The sequence below is a fragment of the Toxotes jaculatrix genome, chromosome 3, assembly GCF_017976425.1.
Source record: "Toxotes jaculatrix isolate fToxJac2 chromosome 3, fToxJac2.pri, whole genome shotgun sequence".
In the NCBI taxonomy this organism is placed as follows: domain Eukaryota; kingdom Metazoa; phylum Chordata; class Actinopteri; family Toxotidae; genus Toxotes; species Toxotes jaculatrix.
Genome location: NC_054396.1, coordinates 26,683,041 through 26,707,076, shown reverse-complemented (window position 1 = coordinate 26,707,076; position 24,036 = coordinate 26,683,041). Strand labels below are relative to the sequence as shown.

At 42.7% G+C, this 24,036-nt stretch overlaps 1 protein-coding gene across 4 annotated transcripts in view; it reads left to right on the top strand.

Annotated features, from left to right (window-relative positions):
* Positions 1-24,036, top strand: part of ip6k1 (inositol hexakisphosphate kinase 1) — a 28,872-nt gene that overhangs the window by 2,144 nt on the left and 2,692 nt on the right. For 2 of the 4 annotated variants that reach the window (XM_041033162.1, XM_041033163.1), the window contains exons 2-9: positions 10,052-10,299; positions 11,484-11,629; positions 13,131-13,257; positions 17,301-17,541; positions 18,290-18,471; positions 19,085-19,260; positions 19,627-19,860; positions 20,081-23,697. In XM_041033162.1, coding sequence (XP_040889096.1) covers positions 11,513-11,629; positions 13,131-13,257; positions 17,301-17,541; positions 18,290-18,471; positions 19,085-19,260; positions 19,627-19,860; positions 20,081-20,563 — 1,560 coding nt within the window. In that variant the 5' untranslated portion in view covers positions 10,052-10,299; positions 11,484-11,512 and the 3' untranslated portion in view covers positions 20,564-23,697. Of the gene's footprint in view, positions 1-10,051; positions 10,300-11,483; positions 11,630-13,130; positions 13,258-17,300; positions 17,542-18,289; positions 18,472-19,084; positions 19,261-19,626; positions 19,861-20,080; positions 23,698-24,036 lie in introns of those variants that run through there. The other 2 variants (XR_005893826.1, XM_041033164.1) reach the window with 2 other exon arrangements.

Sequence of the window (24,036 nt, the reverse complement as noted above, 5' to 3'; positions counted from 1 at the left end):
TTTTTAGGCTTGTCCAAATTTTATGTGTTGTACTTGAAAATCTAAGAAACATTCACTGTTACGTTTTTATAATGACAGTGTTATTATAAAGAATGTAAGTGTTTTCGTAAAGTCGGTATTGGTGCCAATACTGAATCTAAGGTAAATTTTGTTCTCTCCAGATCCCTTTATCATCTTAACAAAGTGTAAGAAAAAAATGACCTCCTCCAAACTCTCCAGCTTTTCCTCCTGTGCTGCCGCATTCTCTTTTTCGGAATGTAAACAAACCTCAGCCAGGCTTGGTGTCTGTCGCTATGAAATCAGCGTCTACTGCCGCCAGACTATAAATAACAAATGTGACAAACTTCTGTCTGCTCACTGAAGTATAATTTAGCTGTTAGTCTGTAATTTGATAATTTGGCCTTTTCCAGGCAACCAACCAACATCTGGAGCGCTTCTGCTTCTCCCTCCTCCATTCTCTCGAAAGCAAGGGCCTAGGAAAATCTTGTATGTGCCTTTGGTATGAATGGGTCAGTGTAGATTATTTACCCCTGGACCGGTCCCATGAAGAAGGATTTGTAAGTTGGCTGGCTACTTTTGGGTTTAAGCCTGGCTTTTTGGTCCCGATAAGATGGAAAATCCTACAGGATCCCAACATGGTCCAAAAGAAGACACTCACACATTCATATTAATGACAACCAGTGCTCCATGCTGGTTATAACACAGGGCTTCTAGCAAATAGTGGTTAGTTACCAGCTTCACTAATTAATACAACGTATCGTGTCAAAAAAAAAAAAAAAGAAAAGAAGAAATTTAATTAGCTGAAATTGCCTGGTAAGAATTCTTACTGTAGACTGTTCATATTTCATCAGTGCAGCCCTGAGGAACATGAGGTGACTTTATGAATGCAGAGTTTTAATAGAAGAAATCAGATGACATTATCACATAAATGAAATGTATTCATAGAGTGAAGCAATGGCAGGACGTAATTGGCTTTTTGAAAAAGAAAGGAATGACTATCTGCATGTTGGAAAATAGCCCCCCAATAACTTATTTCCGCACACAGTCACACCGACCTCTCTGCAGTTTCTGTACATCAGCATTGTCTTTGAACATTTTATGGACAAAAGAATTGCTGGATTAATCAAGAAAATAATCTGCAGATTAATTGATAATGAAAATAATCTTTAGTTACAGCTCTAAAATACCAGTAATACTGAGAAATGTTTTTCCCATCGCATTTACAAATATGAGGCTGGGGGAGAGTATTAAAAACATGCTTATGCCTAAAACGTCGAACTTGTTTCACGTGTATATGACCATTGACGTGACTGCCTCATCAGCTGACAGACATGTTGCGCATTCTGGTTGCCATGGTAACCCCAAAGTCTTTGTGGTTTGTGGTGAGAAAGGAGCCCAGATGGTAGACGTGTGATCTTAGTAGTTGTTTTGACTGATCTGAGTTGTTGTCTCACCCAGACGATTGTTGATAGGACGAATTGTTCTTGTGTGTGTGTGTGTGTGTGTGTGTGTGTGTGTGTGTGTGTGTGTGTGTGTGTGTGTGTGCGTGTGTGTGTGTGTGTGTGTGGCTCAGCAGCTGTTGAGTTCTGTCAGGGGACACTGGCAGCAGCTGTGTGTGTGTTTTTGTGTTTTTCCCAGTCATAGTTTGTGATTTTTGAGACTGACAGATGTGTTTGGGGTTTGTCTCCCACAGGGCTGCTTGAGACCTCTCTTCCTCCTCTGTTTCCTTCCTTCCTTCCCTGCTTCCTTGTGTTTGTATCATTAACTCATTTTAATATCCCCATTGTGAAGATTTGATGCTTTTAGCGGTTTTAAATTATGGAAAACCAGATATCTTTGAGTTTTTTGACTGTTGGTTGAAGTAAAAATGGTATTTGAAGACATCACTTTGAGCTCTGAGAGATTATATTCATTTTTCACTTTTTCACAGTTCCCTCACATTTTATTTTCACTTTCACTTTCCTTTTACTACCTTGTCCTTTCGGTCTTTCCTTCATGGCCTCGTCTTTTTTTCCTCCAGAAGAAGTAGAAACTTGCTACTGGTATTGATCACCTAATCTATTACCTGTCACACTGAAACGTAGCCCTCATTTCCTGTCTTTTCCCTTACGTCACCTTGACCCTCTGAAACTTGTGTTTTTCTTGACGATTGTGTGATTCCCACGACGACAGCGTGTGTCAGCAGTAGCAACCTCCAGCCCTTATTTAGCACCGTTTAGCCTGGTTATTCTTCTACACTTCACTAATGCAACCACTCAGCAGTAACACACACAAGCTGCTGAGTTAAGACATCATGATGGGTGATGATGAGGATGAGGATGATGACGTCTTGGAAACAAAACAATGACTTGAAATGGCATGAAATGACAGTTTTAAGTTATATTATTATATATATCTTAAAAGGAGGTCAAATGATTGCCTCCTGGCAATAAGCACTGCCCCCTCTGACGTAAATTTGGTGTGGATTGACACTGCTCGCTGCATTGACTCTTCCTCAGTCAGGACACACAAAAATGTCATCAGCCTGTACAGCTACATACAAGCCGTCCAGATTTGTCTTCATCTTCATTGCATGTTTTCTGTTGTCATTTTTATGATTTTGGCACCAAAAAATGACCTCAACACTCTTAATCCTACCCACAAGGCTCTGATTGGTTGGTTCCTCGTACATTTATTCACTACCCTTCATAACTGGTTGCCACTACCCAGAGTTCCCAGTGTGAGACCTGTGCGGATTAGAGATGTGTTCCAGTTCGCCTGTTGCTGGTGTGTTGTTGTGTCCGTGAACGTTGCTGCGTGTTGAGTAAGTCTGCACACGTACGTCGATGTGGTTGAACTCTGACAGATTAGAATCTGATTACCTCAGATGATTTTAATGCGGGTGGAACAGGTGTCGTTGTTGAGTGTAAGCACATTCAGTCAACTCTCACCTGTGAACTTTACTGTTTTTCTCTCTCATATCATTTTAAATCCTTTGGGTCTGGTGGTCAGGCTGAACGTGACATTTTTGTCTTTATTGAAATGGTTTGAGTAGAGTGTCAGGAAACATAGTTTGTGTCTCAAGACAGTTTAGGCATGTCTCCTGATTTCTCTTCTAGTGTTTGTCACTTTTGAACATTTTATAGTCCAAGAATTGGTCCAGGAAAAAATACATTCCTCACTACAGTACAGGTCAGTATCACTTGCACCCCTACCTGGAGGGGTTTTGTTGCTCAGCCTTCTGCTTTAAATACCACAAAGGTATTCTGTTGGATTTTTGTCAGGGGAAGTACTTAGCCAGGTTTCACTTTCTTTTTTCTTTACAAATTCAGGTCTGTTTTTTGGGATCATTATCATGTTGGAAAGTTCTTCTCCTGCCAAGCCTCTTGAGACTGAGAGTTATCTTTTCTTTCAGGACTTGTGTGTGTAAATAGCAAATTGTATGCGGCGTCATCGTTTTCAAGGGCGGCCGCTGCTCCCTCTGGTTGTTACTATGCCGCCTACTGCTCTTGTGCTCTCTCCCATCTTTATGAAGTCTCACAATGTGGTTTCTGATGTGTTCAGGCAGTTCTTCACCATGTGGAGCACGACTCAGGCAATTCTTCATTCGATCAGCTTTAATTGAAAATCACAGGTGTAATTAAATTTGTTGCGGTGATCGCAGGTAAGCTGGATTTTGTTGCATTGACGTTGTACTTTGGGGCCTGTATTTTCAGTGTGGCCTGTCTAACCTGTTTGTTTTTTTAATTATACATAAGATCAAATAGCCTGCAGTGCAACTTAAAAATAATATAATTGTTGTATAATTACTGTAACATTCTAGTGAAATTGCACAGGGGTGTGCTCATTTTTGTTGTATACTGTACATTCAGGCTGCAATAGGCGCCTGCAGCTCTTTATCTAGTTGAGAGCAGTTGTATGTGATGTGGCTGCAACAGTAACGCCCGAAGCTAAAAGTGGATCATATAAGAAGCACAAGTGAGGCAAAGAAATTCCAAGAAAAATGATCATTTTCTGCTGCTTTGTTTGGAAAAACTGGTCAAAGGAACAAATACTACGCTTGTTTTGATGCTGTTGCTTTTCTGCAAGAAGGAAGGAAGAAAGGAAAATGAATTAAATAATGTTGCTACCTCAAAAATAAAGTCTTTCAGTAATTCTAATAACATCATTTTTTTTTAAAGTTTGTGAAATCCAGCAGAATGCTGTCAAAATCTTCTGACAGACCGAGGAGTGACATGCCCTTCAGAAACCTGCTCTACCAGGCTGATGACGTCTCCTAGAAATGCAAAATGTGCTGCAAAGCCTCTGTAAACCCCTAAAATTCAACACAGATGCAACTCGCTGCCAAACTACGCACTTCTACACTTAGATATTCCTGGAAGTCCTTAATTGGTTCTATCTCTGACTTGAAGGACACCAGGATTCCCTCACACACACAGTCAGTCGTTCAGAAATAGCAGCTTAATCAGTCTGTCGGTATCGTAGAGCTGTAGTGAGCCCACGGCTTTGTCCCAGTCATGGCTGATGATGTAAGCTATGCTCACACAGATCCTCTAAGCTGATTGGCTGGCTGCTCGGGTCATTCACCGCACCTGGCCGAACACAGGGGGCCGATAAGAGATTGGGTTGTTTGTTTGTTTGTTTTGACCGTGGACCTACTCCTGCACTGCCTCCTCCAGCTTCAGTCTCAGGAGATGTCCATTCTCGTCATAACATCTTTCCATGTAACTGATCTGTTTGACATCAAATCCACTCTCGCACTAATAATGCATAGGTGCACAAAACAACTAGAGCCTTTAAAACTAGAGATGACAGGACGTTGGATTTTAACAGATTTTTGTTTTATTTATTTTGTAATTCACTGCATCGTTAGAATGGAGACTATAATGCAGGTGTTTTCAAACTGGAGGGAGTTGAAGGCGGGCACAGACGGAGAGACGTGAGGCCAAGATACTACGTGAGGTGAAAGACATGGCGCATGGTGGTGTTCTGAAAACAACAGGACGTTAGTTATTGTGGTTTGGGCCTTTGATTTGTCCCGGTTATCAGCGTGGTCAGCAGACGCTGTGACACGCAGCTTGTGGAGGCAGTTAAGGTACTTTAAAAACCTCAGCACCCCGTTTCCTGCAGTAAGCATAAAAACCAAAGGAAAAACGACTCTCCTTATAACAGAACTTGCCTGAGAATCATCATGTTTTTAAGTTTTCTTCAGTATCAGAGGAATCCAGTGATATTTATCTGTACACCCGTGTGCACGTTACAAACAGGAGCTGCTAATAGCTCATTTGGCTTACTTTTAATCGTGCCAGTTTGCCAGAATATGAGCCTGAGCTCAGGTCTTCCCCTGGCTCCCCTGTAATTTGAACACTGAATAAAATAAGTACAGTTGAAAATTGTGATATTAGCTTTTCTGTGATGTTTTTGTTCACAGTAATCACAGCATGAAATTTCTTTCATTATTGACCAGTCGCAAGGAGAAAGGAGGATTGAAAGAGGGGTGGAGATAAGAGGGGATGGGAGGTGAGGGGATTTGGGGAGAGCGATGAAAGGAAAGAGGGGGAGGGAGGTTGTCCTTGACTTTGCCCTCCACCAGCCTATTCCCACCCCTCTGCATCACGCTGCAAACAGGACGCTGCCTGCTGGAAACACACACCTGTTGTCTGTGTGCCAGGAGACACATATAGATCCACTAACAGAGACCAGACCACCGTACAGAGGGGTTACCAAACACCAGCTGTTCACTGAATACCCCCAGTACTCACCACTGTCTGACCAGATATTGTCAGAAAGATATGATCCTTTCCATTATTACTATATCATTTCTGCTTAGTGTATTTTACATGATTGAACTTGAAAGTGACATTTTTGAGGATTGGTTATTTAATTAAAAAAAAAAAAAAAAAATATATATATATATATATATATATATATATATATATATATATATATATATGGTCCATTCAGAGCAGAAAAAGTGACCATCACAATCACAGTTTTGCCTCTCAAGTATTGATTCCTGCATAAATTGCACATTTTTTTCTCAGTGTTCATGAGCTACTGTTAAGACTTCATTATTTGATACAACTACAATTATCAAAATTCAGTAATAAACATATAGAATGAATTTCTATTTTGGATGCGGTGTGTGAGTTTTGAGGCCAAAAGTGTCAGCCATACAAAACAAAGAGAATTAATTGATAATCTGTTGGTAGCATCAGTAGAATCAGCTCGACCACAGACCTCACAGAGACAATGGGCATGTTCATGTTTTTAAATGCTAGATATTCTGTGTGTGTGTGTGTGTGTGTGTGTGTGTGTATGTGTCTTGAGTGCAGTGGAATGTTGGAGGTCGTGGATCATCAGGGTGATTTCACTGATCCCAGAACATAACAGATGTGGCCTGATGTTTACTGTTGGCTGCTAACTTTAGAATCCATCGCTCATGGGAAACACTGTTTACGCTCTGTTTGTGTGTGTGTGTGTGTGTGTGTGTGTGTGTGTGTGTGTGTGTGTGTGTGTGTGTGTGTGTGTGTGTGTGTGTGTGTGTGTATGCGCCCGCTCTGGGGCTCATGCTTGGTCAAGCTTGGATCGTGACTTGAGATCAGACTGTTGGATGTTAAATTTCCATCATGGTTTAATAAACGCACCGTGCTGCGAGCAGTCGTGATCGGAGCTTGTGATGTGGGTCCGGTGTGAGTGTGTTTTTGGACAACAGGAACAGCGCGGTTAAAGGCATTTCTTACCTTGATGACATGTTGGAGGTTTGAGGCTTTCAGCATGCGTCTGAGGCCTGCAGCTCCTCACGTCAGCAGCTCGCTTGTAGGTTTTCTTTCCTTTCATCTCGCCCCTGAAATGTTGACAACAAATGCCAAAAAAATGTCCAAATGAAAAAAAGGGTTGAGATTCAACTGAGCAAGCAGTCAGTTGTTGAACTCAGTCACAATAACGTCACAGTAAAAGCCTTCCAGTGTTACGCCGGTGCATTTGCTAAATACTAAAAATTGATACTCAACACTGAAAAGTAGTGGACATTACTGGCAGAGGACACCCTTAGACAGGGGAGTTTAGGGCGTCCCGAGGAAGGTCAATCACAGGACTGACTCACAGGGACAATTTCAAGTTGCCTAAGCTGAACTGCATGTTTTTGTTCTGTGGGTAAAAACTGGAGAAAACCCAGGTAATCCAGAAAGTCAGCCAGCAGGTTTGAACCCAGAACCTTGATGGCCCTATCCTCTGCACCACCACGCAGCTCAGCAGGTGATCAGATTGATCGATGGCATGTTTGATTTTTGCAGTAATTAATCAGAGCAGCGAGTCACAATGTCAGAAAACAGGTTTGCAGAGTAGAGACAGACAGCCTATTCAGTCACAGTCAGGTGGGGATGTGTGATCAAACACCTGGCTAATGTGAGTTTGATAATCAGCAGTTGGACATGTGTTTTATGGAGTATTCACTGTTCATTTAGGGTTTGTATTGACCAGCTGGACTTGCTAACCAATTTCAAGGGGGGAAACCCAGCGTCTCCAGTTGACCTCTGGCACCTGTATCATAAAACCACACCTGCTTTTACCACCACGGCTGAAATTTTAAAGACCGCACACGTGTTTTTGAACCACATGCGTTTCTGCATTTGTCATCTGATCAGAGCTCAAAATAAAGGCCTGATTATAGCTCGATTATAGCAAGATGGCCGAGCTCGCCGTCTTTTGTGAGATAGAGAAGTTTTATGTCTCAGCGTGGCTGAATTGTGGTGTACGGACGCTGTTTGGTCTTTATTTTGAGCTCACATCATGATATCATTAGCGATAACTTTGTGCCTCACTACAGTCTTGACATTGACCAGATGATGCCTGCAGAAACACACACACACACAAGCAGGCCGTGTCATCATTAATGGGCCTGGTTCTTTCCTCCAATCATCTTCTTCTTCTTTGTTCTCTCACTTTTTCCACTCTCCCTGTCCTCCGTCATGCTATCTTGTCTTCAGGCAGACGATGAGTCATTTTGAGGCAGCTTTGAGGTGCATGATGGGATAGAGGATTGGTCTGGGGGTGGTGGAGGGGGATTTGAGAAAAGGCAGGGAACAGAGGGAAAGAAAAATCAGGAAAATGTAGCCCAAAGTATGTGGACACCTGAATGCTACGCACATAGAGATTCCAAAACCATTCATCTGCTGCTGTAGCAGCCTCCACTCTTCTGGTTTCAGCCTTTCCACCAGATTTTGGAAACTGGCTGCAGGGATCAGCTCCCACTCAGACACAAGAGCAATAATGAGATCAAACACTGATGCTGGGTGATAAGGTCTGGCTCACAGTCGGCGTTCGATTTCATCCCAGAGGAGCTGGGTGGAGCTGAGGTCAGGGCTCTGTGCAGAGCAGTCAAGTTATTCCAAACCAGACTGGGAAAACCATTTCTCCGTGGACCTGGCTTTGTGCACAGAGGTATTTTCATAATAAAACAGGAAAGGGCTAAACACAAACTGCTGACACAAACTTGAAAGAACACTATTGTCTAAAGTATCGTTTGCTGCTGTATTAAAATTTCCCTTCTTTGAAAGTAACAGACCTGAACCAGGAAAATCAGACCTACACTAAAATAGGATGACATACTTTGGCCATATGCTGTAGTGTATCTGCTATGAGTCTTAGACCACTAAGCCACCGGGACACATCATAAATTCAGTTAACTGAATTTATGAAGAGTATTGCAGCCACTTTGTTACTGTTAATTTAAAGAGAGGCTTTTAGGAGCTTTGAAAACTACATTTTCATGCAGCTCTTCCCTGATTTACATTATAACAATGCTTCTCATGCCACCTTCACATGACAATACAATACAATGAATTATAAAATGGGCACAACATGAAACCAGATTATTATTATCATCATTATTATTATTATTATTTTCGGGAAGCTTCGTTCAACTAATTGGGACAGTTTTAAAGACTAGACCATTATCTCTTGCATCCTTCAAAATTTGCATGTTTTCCAAAATAAATTCACATGGTTTTAGAAACAAGCACAATTACATTTGAGTCTGTAGCTGTTTGATGTGGTAATCGAAAAAATCTGGTGTTGTACTCTGTTGTTGTCCCCGGTGTCATTTTTTTCAGATGCTAATCGCTTATAATTGTGGTTTTTATTTTAGATGTTACTCGGCAACAGATAAGCTTTGATTTCATTCTGTATTTGTTTAAATGCGTCTGAGTGCTGATGATGTTTTTAAATTTGAAAACAGTTTGAGTTTTACACCGTCAGCAGGAAGTCGAAGGTCCACATCGATGGGATTTTTAGATTTCTCCATACTTAAACGTTGTGGTTCTACAAACAAGGAGAAACCATGCGTGAAAATAATTCCACTGATGAATAGGACTCGTCTAGTGACTCGTCCACATCAGTAGAAGCCATCAGTCACAGACGGGGGATCCAGGTGGACATCTAGCCGCTGCCTTGCCCTGCTCATTGAGCTACATAGAGAATCAAAATATGTGTCTCTGTCTATGTATGTGTGTGAGAGACAGTCTGGTGGATGCTAATGTGCTGAAACATTTGATATAAACTGTGGCGATAAACTCAGAAAACGACGTGTTTTTTTTTTTGTTTTTTTTTTATAAGGCGACAGGAGGCTGCCTGGTTCAGAATCAGTTTCATTGAAACTGAATGTTGTTCAGTGCTGAAGAAAAAACGTCATATAACATCACGTGTCAGGGAGGGGTTTTCCCAAAAAACATTTGTCTTCTCAGCCGTTGTTATTCCCAGGCTACATGTCTCTCCCAACACAAACCACAGTGTTGACCTATGGAATTAAAAAAACTTTTTTTTTTCCCCAGCTGTTCAGGTCACAGCTACACTAATCAATAGTTTTATATTCACAGAAGTCAAATGTGCAAAGTGAAATGAGTCATTTTTTTGGGAATAATTCTGCAGGCGCTCCCTCTTCTTCAGAGCATTTCTGTCTCTTTCAGCTCATAGTTTTGGTTTAATTTCACATTTACTGTGGGTGATCAAAAAAAAATAAGTTTACACATTTTTAAATACACATTAAATAGTTTGTTATTTCCTCTCCCTGCAGGAAGTGGTGACCCTACCTAACTGACACCCTGCTGCTGTTGCCCACCCCCCAGCTCTGCCCCCCAACCCCCTGTCCTGATTGGGTCTCCGTGCTGCCGGCGGTGGATTGGAGCACTCTGATTGGAGGCTTTGCGAGGTGGTTTTTCGGTCTGGCGCCGCCTCCCCCCGGGGCCGGCGTGCGCTCCCAGCAGCCCGTGGTGCCCTGTGCCCCCCCCTCCCCGTCACTGCACACCAGATCCCATGCCCAGGGTAAGACCAGATCCTACGGTCAGTAGTTTGTCTAGTGTGTAGCCTAAAATCACACATTTCTAATTTGCCTCAGAGTTTTACAATAAAACATCTAACAAATCTACCACGATGTGTACATCATGTACATTTAGACAGCAAGGAGCTGCCTCCGTTGATGTTGATGATTAGTTGAACTTCGGCTCTCCTTGTGACCATGGCAACCATTGAAACCGCTCGCAGAAAAACATGCAAGAGCCAGTTTTACTGTTACCTGAGTTTGCTGACTTGTTCATCACTTCACCAGTATTCAACAAGCACATCAATGAACAAAAACGGTTTTGGAGCAACATGGTAACAGGTTCAAAGCGTGATCATCTGGTCTGTGCCAATAAACAGTGATAACAGTTAGCTAAACGTGCTGTATAAATTGTGTCCTGTTGCTAACTATAATCTGTTTTTTAAGCTACAGCAGTGTTGAATGAAAAAAGTTGATAGGAGCATTCTGCATCAGATGGCACAGGTTGTTAGAACAGGTTGTTAGCCGGTGCAGAGTTGCATCTTGCTGCTGCCCAAACAAAACACATGACACAGACGGCAGATTCTCTCTCTGACAGTATCTTTACATGTCTTTATGGCAAACACACCAGCTTTCTGCACAAAGGTTAAATAAGCGACAGACGACAGGAGTAACGTGGGGAAAGATGTTGTTTACACTGATTTTGTGTGTTGGAGATTTGATCTTTGTCCAAACTGCGGTGAACACCTGCTGGTCTTGACCTTAACACCTCTGAACAATAACTGAAATACATCCATGACACCTGGTACGCTGAATACCAGCAGCTGACGTCAAATGGCTGGTCAGATTTGTAATCTCGTTCTCTTCAGTTGTGATCACATAGTTCTTGATATAAATATAAAACACACAGTTTTAAAGTGTTTTTTGGGGCAGAAAGTTTTATTTGGCTGCTTCGGTGTGTAGACCGAAGCTATAATGATAAATCAATCACCAGAAAATGAACTGACTCCTTTGTTTTATGTTATTATAAACTGGTCATCTTTAGGTTCTGGATCTGTTTTTCAGACAAAACAAGACATTTGATAAGATCAAATGCTGCTGCCTGAGCAGAACTGTGCAGTGGGTTTGCTGTGAAATAAACGCAGGAGTTCTCTTCCTCACCCCCTTGTTGAATCCTTCCTGTCTGCAGGAGGAGGCGCAGTGCGTCCGCCAGGAGCCATGTGCCTCCCTCACACCAACAACATGGACAGCAAGCTACAGGGGGCGGGGCAGGGGGGAGGGGCTTCACTACGACCACAAGGAGGAGGCGTTCCGCTGGAGCCCTTCATACACCAGGTGAGAGGGAACGGTGTGTTATAGAAAAGGTGTAATAAAGAGAGAGCACCGTGGTGATGAGATCAGTGTTTTTACTTTAACCCTTATATTGTGTTAGGGTCAAATTTGACCCGTTTACGATTTAAAATATGTAAAAAGTACCATTTCCTTGTTTGTATTGGAACAAGGCTTCATGATATCCTCAGGAACAACTATTATAACACAACAAAAAAATTTTCACCATTTTAGTAAATTCTGAAAGTCTCTAAAAGAAAAAGTGACATCTGAGGGGTTACGGGTCAGATATGACCCGTCAAGAATATTGGCAGTTGTAAGCATCTATGCATCATATAAAAGTTTTAGGTTGTTCTGTGGATCATATTGGACTCAATTTACACCCCCTCCACTACACATCACCCCACCCACCCACACCCCCACCTCATCCCATCCCCTCCCCATTCCACCGCACCTGTCTCCCCTGTGGTCACCTAAATACATGGGAACACAACTTTTCTCGCAGAATATTGGTGCATTTTGTATCATCTTTGGGGGCACAGATGGTGAAAGAGAGGTCTTCAAATCAAAAAAAGGTGACATTTCATCCCCCGCTCCAGCCCACGCACCTTCACCCTCACCGCACCTGTCTCTCCTGGGGACACCTAAACCCATGGGAACACAACTTTTCTCAGAGAATATTACTACAAATATTAATACACAGACACACAGACAGACACACAGACACAGACACACAGACACACAGACACACACACACACACACACACACACACACACACACACACACACACACACACACACACACACACACCTTGCCAATGTTCAGTTTGAAAATGTTTCAATGCTCAGACAGACAGAGTCCGTTTTGTCTTTGTTCAATGTTCAGTTTGAGAGAGAGAGAGAAACTTGCTGTTGTTCATGGTCTTTTTCATGTTCTATCTGCATTTGCAATTTTGAGCTTGGTTTGGTTTGGTTTTGTGAAAAAGAAAAGCCTTTTTTACCTCTATCCTAACATAAATCTGTACAGGTCAGTCCAGACCAGTAACACAACAGATGTCACTATGGTTAATAATATTAAGTTAAAAAAAAAAAAAAATTTGGTGATATGTTTTAATATTAATCTATTATACTCAGATAACATAATTACCCTTTGTCTTCATTATAACAAAGACAGTGAGTGAATTTAAATATTTTTGAAAATGAAAACGAGTGGTATATTATAAGATAAAAGGTCCATTGGGCAAAAAAAATAACATTTAATACAGTGTTTGCATGAATATGAATGCATTACAAGGTAGATATGAGGTGAAAAACAATACTGTATGATAATCATTGTTCTCTGAGTATTTTGGGCTGGGTTAAGTCACGGGTCAATTGTGACCCGCCAACACCAAAGACGTGGGCAGCTTCCTAACACATTACAAGGGTTAACCTGAAAAAGCTATTGTCACATTGAAACATGACCAGACTTATTTTACCTTACCTGTTTTCATGTGTGTGTTTACAGGTGGGGGGTCACACCAGTATGATGCGTTATGATGACCACACAGTGTGTAAGCCTCTGATCAGCAGAGAGCAGCGCTTCTACGAGTCTCTGCCTCCAGAGATGAAGGAGTTCACTCCGGAGTATAAAGGTCAGTCACAGCTCGCTGTTATTTACTGTCAGTGGAGCCATGGATGCAAACGAGATGTTGAGCTCCCCTTATCAACCTTTCCCAAGCCTTTTTGTCTAAGTTACCCCCTCTGCCCTGTGCTCAGATGGGCTTGTGGACATTGTCTGTCCTGTTTTTCCCCTTCTTTGTAGTTGGTTCGATCGAGCGTACATTCGTACTTTACTGTCCTGGTTCACTCTCACTGCTTTCGTCCACAGCAGGAAGCTGTGTTCAGAGAAAAAGATCCAAAAACCCACCGTACTGTACGTACTTTTAGCCTGAACCTGTAGCCGCTCGACATGGTGAACACACATTCTCACAACGAGACAACTGTCTCATTGTGGCCGGGTACAACACAGCCACAACACAAGATGATGTTCACTGTAGATAAATCCATCCGATCTGAAACCAGATCCACACAATACTCAGACAGAGGCCTGCAAAACAATAAAACGTAAAGGCGCCCCACAGTCATAATACATGAACACACACCCCGGCACACGTCTGCTTCAATTATGTTATGGACAGAAGATAAAGACCAGTTCAAAGAGCCGCACACGCAAAGCTATCCCACATACAGAACAATGGATCTTTACTTGATTTTATTTTTATTTCTCATATCATTCATTGTTGGGTTAGAAAAGCTTTGAGTAGAAATGACTCATCCACACTGTCTCGCTTCCTGCTAGACAGAATTGTTTTGACTGAAATCTTGAATTAAATATGAAATAAACCAGCTGTGAGAGAGATAGTGTTTGTGTGTGTGGGAGTTTTATTCAGTCTCTGCTGCCCTCCGATGCACCTGCCTCACATTAAAGTGTGCGGAGATATCCTTTCTTTATTTTGATGACATTTGGATTAGACATGTTGTGATGTAACAGCTGATTGTCAGTTGTTTGCCTCGCGGGCAGACTCGAACTTTTGTTGCTTTCAGAGGAGACCAGGTCTCTTTTACGAGACCTGATCCCGACCATCCTCTAATTCAAACGCGGCTCTAAATGCTAATATTCTAAATATTCCTTTGTGTTTGATGGTGGAGGAGAGGCAGGCAGACAGAAGAGAGGGAAGGAAGTACGGATGTTTAATGGAACTAAAGTGGTTTAGCCGCTCTGCTTTTCATCACCGGGCGCATACTGTAGCTGCTTCTACTTGCTTTTGCTGTAGTAACAGACCCAAACACACTTTGACAACCAGCGTACACACACACATACACACCTCTCTATGTGACCTGTTTACCAGTTTGGCGAGTGATGTGGGAGATAATGACGAAGATAGATAGAGACTTCGTTGGTGCATGGAGCAGGTGTAACTAATGACGTTAATGATGGCTCTGTTCCAGTTCGTTGTGCGTCCAAGTCACGACAGGCAACCAGCAAACAAAACACCAGGACCCCGACACTGAAACACTTACAAGCAGAATGCCGTCATTGTTGAGACACATCGGTCTCGTCTCTCTTTGACTTTAAAATGTGAGAAAGGTCTGGCTGGAGGGTGCTACGAGACATGAGCTGTGTCCTTGTTCAGCACCGCATACTGATTATCAGCAGGTTTTAAGCACGCTGAGGTGTCACAGTAGAAAACTACAAAAAACTGCAAAATGACTCACAAAACGGTAATATTTTCTGTCGTGCATTGCACAATAGATACTGAGTTGCTACTCGCTGCTGCAGAAAAACAAATAAATGAAAAATAACTTGCAGGGTCTGGTGAGAAATCTCTGAAAAGATGTTAGTGTGAAATCCCCTGCAGACCCACAGTTCACCCACACAGGTGTTTTCACGTTACAGTACTTGATGAGACCTCTTATGGGGACTGTGTGGGTGAGCTCAGACGGTGCTTGTTTGACATCTCCTTCGCTGCCCTGTGGGTTTCGTTGCACCTGTTAGGTTGGGCTAACTTACACCTCCTTCAGTCTTATTAGTGCTTGGGGGTTTGGTGAGATTATGAAACTCCCAGCACAGCTCTGGACCAACTTCAGCCAAAGAATAAGTGAAAACCGCTCTGAGGGTTTGTATAGATTTCAGCGCTGTTTGATTTGGTGATACTCGTGGTTACTGGTGTTAACAGCAAGTGTGTGTTAAATACTACAGCAAACACAAGAGCAGGGCACGTGAGGCTGATGTAAATGAGGTAACATTACTGACTACTAACAATGCTGAATTACACACATCTTTTCCTGTGAGTCCCTCGTCCGTTGGAAAGTATATCCTTGTTCTGACTCAAATTTATTTTTGATTTTTTTTGGCACATTATTACTTAAAACAACTTCCCATTTGTTTTTCAGTGTCGTTAGCACAGTGAGCTACTTTACATGAGACCTGGTGGATTTATTCCCAGCACACTGATCTGCAGTTACTAGTATGTCTGTATTCCCACCAGTTCACCTTGCTGGTGTTGTGGGTACCAGTGCCATGACAACAGCGGCCCATGCGGGGGTCTATATTTAACCCTGGATCTCTGCTCTACTACCATTGTCCTGCTGATTTAATAACAGCAGGCAGACAGACAGCTGACCAGCCATGACTTTCTGAATCCATCAAGGTTGTTTCATCCAGAAACTGTTCGACGTGATCAGATCAAGTTTCTCCTTGTGTTGTGGTGTGGAGGTGAAGAAGAAGTCGAGGTTTAGCTCTGCGTTGTGATTCACCACCACTGAGCAAACTGACAGCAGAATTAAACTTGGACAACAGATGTTCTGCTCAGTTTGTAAAACTATAAAATTATATGTACTTCAATGGAAGACTTTATCCATGTTGTCCACCCCTACCATGAACACTGAGTCAGGTTCGTTTAATAGAGAAAGTCACCAAAGTGTTTTATTTGACGTGAACAGTTCTACGAGCGACACTTTGATATTACACAGTCACTTGATCTGTTGGTAACAAAGAAATGATTAGTGCATCTTTAAAGTGTTTTTTTTTTTAAATGTCAAAGTCACAAGTAAGAAAACCATTGCTCAGTTTATTGCTCTTAGATTATGGTGGATAATGTTACTGAGTCAGTCTCTGCTGCCTTTGTGACTCTTCTCTACTTGTGTCATTGTCACACGTTGCATTTAAAAGAGCAGCGTTTCCATATTTAGGTGCATAAATGCTATCTCGGCAGATTTAGAGAAGAATTTGACCTGACAGATCTGCTGGGTTTATGAACTAACAGAAAGTCTGATGTTTACCGCAGAACATTTTGGAGCTTTAAACACCCGCAAAAGTTAAACCGAATTCTGAAAGTGAGCAGGTACACAGTGGAAGATTCAAAAGACTGCACTGATGTGCTCTGATTTTTTTTTTTTTTTTTTTTTTTGTCCTGGTTAATACACATGTAGCACACACGCGATCCTCAGTGGTTCAAAACTTTTGACCTGAACGAACCCGTAAAAGTCAAGTCAGTTTTATTTGTATTTCACCAAATCTGAACAGAAATTATCTCAGAGAAGTGGCTTCTCATTTAGAGCAGGTTTAGACTGTAACCTTTATCATATTATTTAAAGAGACCCAGTATTCCCCCATGAATAAGCACTTGGCGACAGTTGCAAGGAAAATCTCCTAAGAAGACCTACATGAAACGAGCTTGAATGAGTTATATGCTTTTAAAAGATAAACCTGATCTGGGAGGGACCCGGAAACGTTCAGACCTGGACTGGAAAGACCTGAGGATAAAAAGATCTGATTCAAAATGATGAACAGACGCGTAAAAGAGAGAGAACAACACTGGCACCAGCATGATGCTGCAACAGTTAATAAGCAGCAGTATGTTTTTTTTCCTGTACAGTTCACACTCAAAAAACACACTTTTCTCCTGTCATGATGACTTTGATGATGATGATGATGATGGTAAATGTGAGAAAACAATGCAGCCATTTTTTTTTTTCTCTCTCTGCTTTTACTAAGTTTGAGAAGGGCGGCAAATATTATGTAAGACGTTTCAGAGTATGTTAGGAGATGGATTATGTCTTTCTCTGTGTCTCTTGGTTTAATAGAATCTGATATTTCTAAACATCCTGTCTGTGTTGTGCTCCGTCCTGTCAGGTGTGGTGCTGGTTTGTTTCGAAGGCGATTCTGACGGCTACATCAACCTGGTGGCCTACCCCTACGTGGAGAGCAACATGGAGGGAGGGACCGCAGAGCACGAGGAGCGTGAACCCCCCGAGAGGGAGCAGCCGAGGAGGAAACACTCCCGCCGCAGCCTCCATCGCTCCTCCTCCTCCTCTGAACACAAGGAGGAGCGGCCCGACAGGAGGGAGCCGCACGACACCGAGACCTCTGATAAGTACGAGCATATTAAAGGACGAGATTTCCAGAAAATAAAACAGTGGAGAAAATGGATTTGCTGTTTTTTCTCTTTGATATTATTATAAATTGAATATCGTTGTGTTTTGGATTGTTGGTTGGCCAGAGCAAGACATTTGAAGATGTCACTGTGAAATTACAGTGCTCATTTTTCACTATTTTCTGATGTTTCAGGGATTTTTAGTGAGTGAAAAAGAAAATTATTGCCAGATTAATTGAAAATAAAAATAGGAATATCAGTGTCAGGCAATGTCAGTCTCTCACTCAGGCAGTCCAAAACTTTGAAATCCTGGAGGAAGGAATTCTTCGAACACTGACGATCCTTTGACTTTTGTTTTCAGTAAGTCTCAGGTGCAAAAAAAACCCCACAAATACAGATCTTCTCAGGGCGCCACAAATAAAGGGGAAGACATGACAGTGCCTGTTTAAAATGGGAAAAGAAATTTCCTCTTAACCTGAGGCTTTATCGATTTACACCGTAAATGTACAGATATGCGAGGAGAACTCAGAACTGGAGTTTCTGGTGAGCTCAGAGATCATCAGAGTTTGAGCTGAATCCAAAAACCGTCTGTGCAACAGTTGCTAGGTACCTACAGCTTACATCTGTACAGTCAGTATATTGGCTGTTGGGGCCAATAAATTCAGACTTCACAGACTTTAAGTCCGTCATAGATGCAGCAGACACAGCTTTTCTGATATTAATCATCCTTTCTCCTCTTCTACTACAGTCTTGGAGAGCTGAAGAGTCCCAGGCTCGACCCAAAGATCCACTCAGACGTTCCCTTCCAGATGTTGGATTGGAACAGTGGTTTGACATTAGAGAAGATCAGCCATAATCCCTGGAGCCTCCGCTGTCACAAACAGCAGCTCAGCCGCATGAGGTCAGAGTCCAAGGACCGCAAACTCTTCAGTATCCTTCCTCAGCCAATCACATCCACTGATACTCAGTCTTAAATCAAGGTCCAAGGTTTTTTTTTGGGTCAAACTACTGTTTCCATGGCAAATAGTGATAAATACAGATTTACAGATAAACTGTTGTAACTACTGCTCATATCTCAGACTGGCGGTGGAATAGTTACCTGTATAATAAGAGGCACTGAATATAAATATGAGTGAGACTGTGGGGATGAAGGTGGGAACAAAGGGGAGCGTTGGAGGTGTCTGAGGTTACCAGGTTAAAGGTTGTGTTTTGATCTTCAGCTTCAAAGAGAGCGGACTGCAGCTGCCAGGAAAACACAGCTGAGGGAAAGTGCATAAGCAACACACACTGTCCTCAGCAAGGTCCATCTGTCTTCACTGTAAGCTGATTCAACGGGCCTGCTGTCAGCTCGGATTTTAGAAACAATATTTTGTCTCCGGAATTGTTTAACAGACTTTGCAGATTCAAGTATAGAACATTGTAAGATGTTGTGTGCATCTTTTCACCCCACCCAGCCCACCAGAAAAATCTTGATGGGGTTCAAATCAGGGATGTTTCGATTGTCAAACAGAAATTTGCTCCTTAACTGCAGCGTTTTAACCAGAGTTCCTGTTGTTGGAGAACGTGGTTCACCACTTCTCTTACCCCTGCATCCTGGACCTGAAGATGGGCACCAGGCAGCACGGAGACGACGCCTCCGAGGAGAAGGCGGCCAGGCAGATGAAGAAATGTGAACAGAGCACTTCAGCGACGCTGGGAGTCAGAGTGTGTGGCATGCAGGTAGAGCGATGACTAGACCACTAGTACTACTATAAATGCAAGTACAACTGTCAAGCTTCTACTACTAATAACCATGATAATAATAATTAGGCCTGGACAAGTTGGTGTCTGTGCATGCACACACACATCACAGCCATGTATTATCAGTATTGATATTTAGGCTCCAAAAGGAGGGAAATAAGATTTTTTAAAAAACATAACCAAAAAAAGTTAGTGACAATTGTTGGATTCTTCTATTGTGCTTTTATTTTGAAATGTGCAGTCCCTTCCCCTACAGCAAGGGAAGGAAGGTATGTAAATCTTGAATGTGAGCTGTTGTGCTGTTGTTGTCTTTGTGTTTGAGTGGTTTCCTGTCTGTATCTGCAGGTGTACCAGCTGAACACCGGTCACTACCTCTGCAGGAACAAGTACTACGGCCGCGGCCTGTCGATCGAAGGTTTCCGCCAGGCCCTCTACCAGTACATGCACAACGGAAAGGGCCTGAGGCTGGACCTCTTTGAGTCAATCCTGAATAAGCTTCGCAGCCTGAAGGCGGTGCTGGAGAGACAGGCGTCCTATCGCTTCTACTCGTCTTCGCTGCTCATCATCTATGAGGGAAAGGTGAGTCAGGTTTAAGATGCTATGTAAGGGAACTGTGTGATGTTGGACAGCCCGCTTTGTGCAGACATCCAGACTTTGTTGGTTAAAAAAAAAATCTCTGACAGTAAAAAAGAAGAAAACTTTTCTTTCTCAGACTGTGAGACAGTTTAAAAGTAACTGGGCTGATGTTTTGTCTGAGTCAGGTTCATACTGATCAGCCTGTGTTTATGTTTGTCTGTAGGAATCTGAGGGCCCCTCAGTCCTCAGCTCTGGGCAGCATGCGGCCTGGCAGCAGAAGACTCCTGTGGCCCCTGCAGAGCCCCACTGTGGTCCCGGGCCCCACGCTCCTCTGGCCTCCTGTGAAACGGACAAGAGCCAGAACCCAGACCCGGGGTCACTGTCCTCTCAGGGACCTGGACTGATGGCTCCACCCTCCCCTCATCCTCCCCCACAGGCCCCGCCCACCAAGTCAGACTGCCACTCCTTCCTTCCCCCTCCCCCCTCGCCTCACTCACATCAAGACTCCTCCTTCCCCCCTCCACCCGCCCCCCCACCCAACCAGCCCCCCGTGGTGGACGTTCGAATGATCGACTTCGCCCACTCCACCTTTAAGGGTTTCCGCGGCGACACAGCAGTGCACGACGGGCCAGACCGGGGCTATGTGTTTGGACTAGAGAGCCTGGTCCAGATCCTGGAGAGCCTGCGGGACGACAACCTGCCATAGCTCCAAATACACACACACACACATACACACATACACACACGCACACACAGCTTGCTGAGAGTTAGTTTGGGTCGTGCTGCTGAGATGCCTCAGCTGTAAATATGGAACAGGGTTCTCTAAGACGTCACCATGGAAACATGGGCATTCTACAGTCGAGTAGTTACTATAGCAACAGGCAGGAGGTGGGACAGTGGAGCTGAAATGGAAAACCTCTGCACAGCACATACACTGGTTTGCGTGTCTATACTTGTGAGGACCCTCACTGACATAATGCCGTCCCTTAACTTTAACCTTGACCATCAAGGTTAAAAAAAAATTACCCACATGATGCTCTGGATGGGACTGAAATCACGGACAGGTGATGTTAAAATCACCCCACCGCACCTCGAGAAATAAATCCAATCCAAAGAAGACTTTACTCACTGTTTCTTCACTGAAGTGTTTGACATTAGAAGCTGATTTAATATTCAAGCGTCTCCCTGTTCAGCTTTAATCTGAGTTTTTCACATGTAGTGATTTCGTAACATCACAACTAGTTTGAAAGTCAATCGTGGTCCAACGAAGAGAACTCCTAGTGTGATATGGAAACTTGAAGCCTCCAGCTCATAAACAGAGTAACAGAGTAGACGTTTCAGTGAAGAAGGAGACATCTTGTGTCCAGCAGTTAAACTTTTGCAATGAAAAAATATTTTGATGTTCCCTCCTCAGCAGATGAATGTGAAAACAACCGTCCAGTGTCAAACTCTGCACAGTGAAGCTCACACATCCATGTTAAGTAACAATGAGCAAAACACATGGATGAGTGAGGAGGACTTGAATCATAACACCAGATCAAACTTTGAAGGATGTGAGGTCCTGGAAAGATGTCCTCACTTAGCAAAAATGTCCTCACTCACGAGGTCTGAAATTCAAATCGGTCCTCACAAAGATAGACAAACAAGAACACACACACACATATCCTGGGAACAGTTGTCTGTGGACCTGTTTGACAGCACCATGGAACAGAGCGTCCTTTCTGAACGACCAATCAGCTGAATCCCAGGGACCGCCCACTGAAGTTGGCCCACACTCTCTTTACTCACCCCCTGACGTCCCCCGCCACTCCGCTCCTCCTCACTCCTCTCAGTAAACCAAACCTGGACAGGTGAACTGGCTCTTTTAGCGTTACCTTGAAAACGCACTCAGAAACACATCCAAGCATCTGTGAAAGCAATAGGTGGCGATGATGGACGGCAACTTTTTTTCTTCGGCAGTGCAGAGGGCAGCGTCGCCCGCAGGGAAACGGTATTAAAGTGCAACAAAAATTTGCATCATAGAAGTAGGCTTTAAGGAGAGAATATAGATAATTTTTTGAAACGCTATATGTCCATTTTTGGGGCTTAATTCAAAAACGCTAGTAGTGAGTGTCCTGTAAAAATCATCCTCTGGGTTATTGTGATAATATCAGAAGCGTAAGTGTCCGTTTCCCAAATGTGGTCTGGTGATATTCTGTATTTTTCATCTGGTCAACAAATCCCATGAAAATACTGAAACCAACAGTGACTTCATCCAACAAACAGACGCCGTCTGCATATAAAAGCCTGATATATCTTATTCCTCTGTGCCATATGGCTCTGCTGTTCTCAAAACAACACACACGTAGTTTATTTTGACTCAATCCCACATGTGCCGTCCTGCAGCTGGAAATACTCACTAGAGCGTCAAATGTGTGTTAATCCGCTGTTGAAAATAGTCCCCAACCAGTGTACTATTTCCTCATGTTTGAGTAACATTTACTACAGTGGCCAACTGATTTGGGAAAATACTGAGCTTTTTTAAAAAATATAAAACTGTATATTTGTGAGACTTAAAGTTCTTCTAAATATACAGATCATATATATATATATATATATATATATGTATATATGAGAGACAGTAGAGAGATGATTGTAAACAACATCTCCAGCCGGACTTTGTCTGCGGACTTAGCGCTTCATGGTCAGAGGTTTAATCCCCGAGCTCTGAAAGTTCACTCTCGACCTTGGAAACAGAGTCTGTCGGCAGTCAACAATAATCCTCTTACAGCGTCCATTTAGTGGCTGTTCTGGAGCTTTCAATCTGCCTCTGCTGGTGGAGCTGCTCAGTTCTCATGGGATTGATTATATATGTTCAAATTTCCATTTTAAAAAAAAATGCTTAAATGACACGTTGACTTTTAAAGATCAAAAGCACCAGATCAGCTGCTATTAATAGTTTGTGGCAACATTTAAGAATGTGTATTGGGATTGCTTTGTCAACTACGTATTTGTTCCATGAGATGATTTAACACATTGTTGGCTTTGGTCTTTTCATGGGATTTGAGGACAGTAACAAAAATATGGAGTAGTATCAGCCTTATTCTTTACATTAGGGCTGGGTGACATGGTTGGATAACAAAATAAGAACAATAAACGGGTCCAAAATCACACAAAACAATCAAATTTATGTACCTTGAAATAAACTATGTTCCACTATTATTATTCAAATCAGAAAAAAAAACATTTCACTTGAACTAATTTCCCAGGTTTTTAAGTATAATTCTCTTGGAATCATTAATGCGGTCCCACAGAGACCTGTAGTGTCACCCAGCCCTGCCTCAAATGTGTCCCACATGTGGACACACAAAAAAAAAGAAATAACACAACTCATCGTCCTGTAAGTGTCAGCAGAGTTGGTCACAGTGTCTCCACTGAGGATGTCACCGTTTTATCTCATCCGATCGGTCCGATTAGACGGTGTCAGCCAATCACACTTCGACAGGTTCCAGAGGCCGGCCGTGATGCTGCACCGCCCCCTGCTGGACAGCAACAGGAACTCAACCCCAGGAGCTGGAATAAGAGAGAGCAAATATGAATATTTTATTTTTGGTTTATTGAGGTGATAATTTATTTTTTTATTGTACCTTTACCCATACGTGTGGGTAAATGTTTTGTCTTTTACATGTCTCTTCCCCCTCTATATGTATAAATTATAAAGAAATTAAGCGCATCAAAGACACAGAGTGTGAAATGTCAGGAGTATAAGCAGTATCAGTATTAGAGCTACCTCGAGTCTGATTTGCTGCTGAGGAAACCGAAGCAGCAAATCCAGACTTGAGTCAGTTCCCTGAGCCTAACACCTCTGCCTCTGCTGTGGAGCTGTTGCTCTGATGGGAAGCTCTGCTGAGCGTGTGTGTGTGTATGCGTGTGTGTTAGAGCAGATGTAGACGCCATCCTTAGTCTTTGGTTTTGTTTCACATGTTCACATGTAAGGAGTTGGTAAAGAACTGCATGCACGTCAACGTCCTCCCGTTTGAGTCAGTTTTCAGCACAGCGTCAGACATTCTTGTTACAGTCCTCACAGAGTCTAAAGCAGCGACGGTCCACGTGTCCTCTCAGATCATGATATTTATTCATGGATATTAGCCTCAATGATCGATCGGAGTTATTTAGCAGCATTTTCTGCATCTGACATCA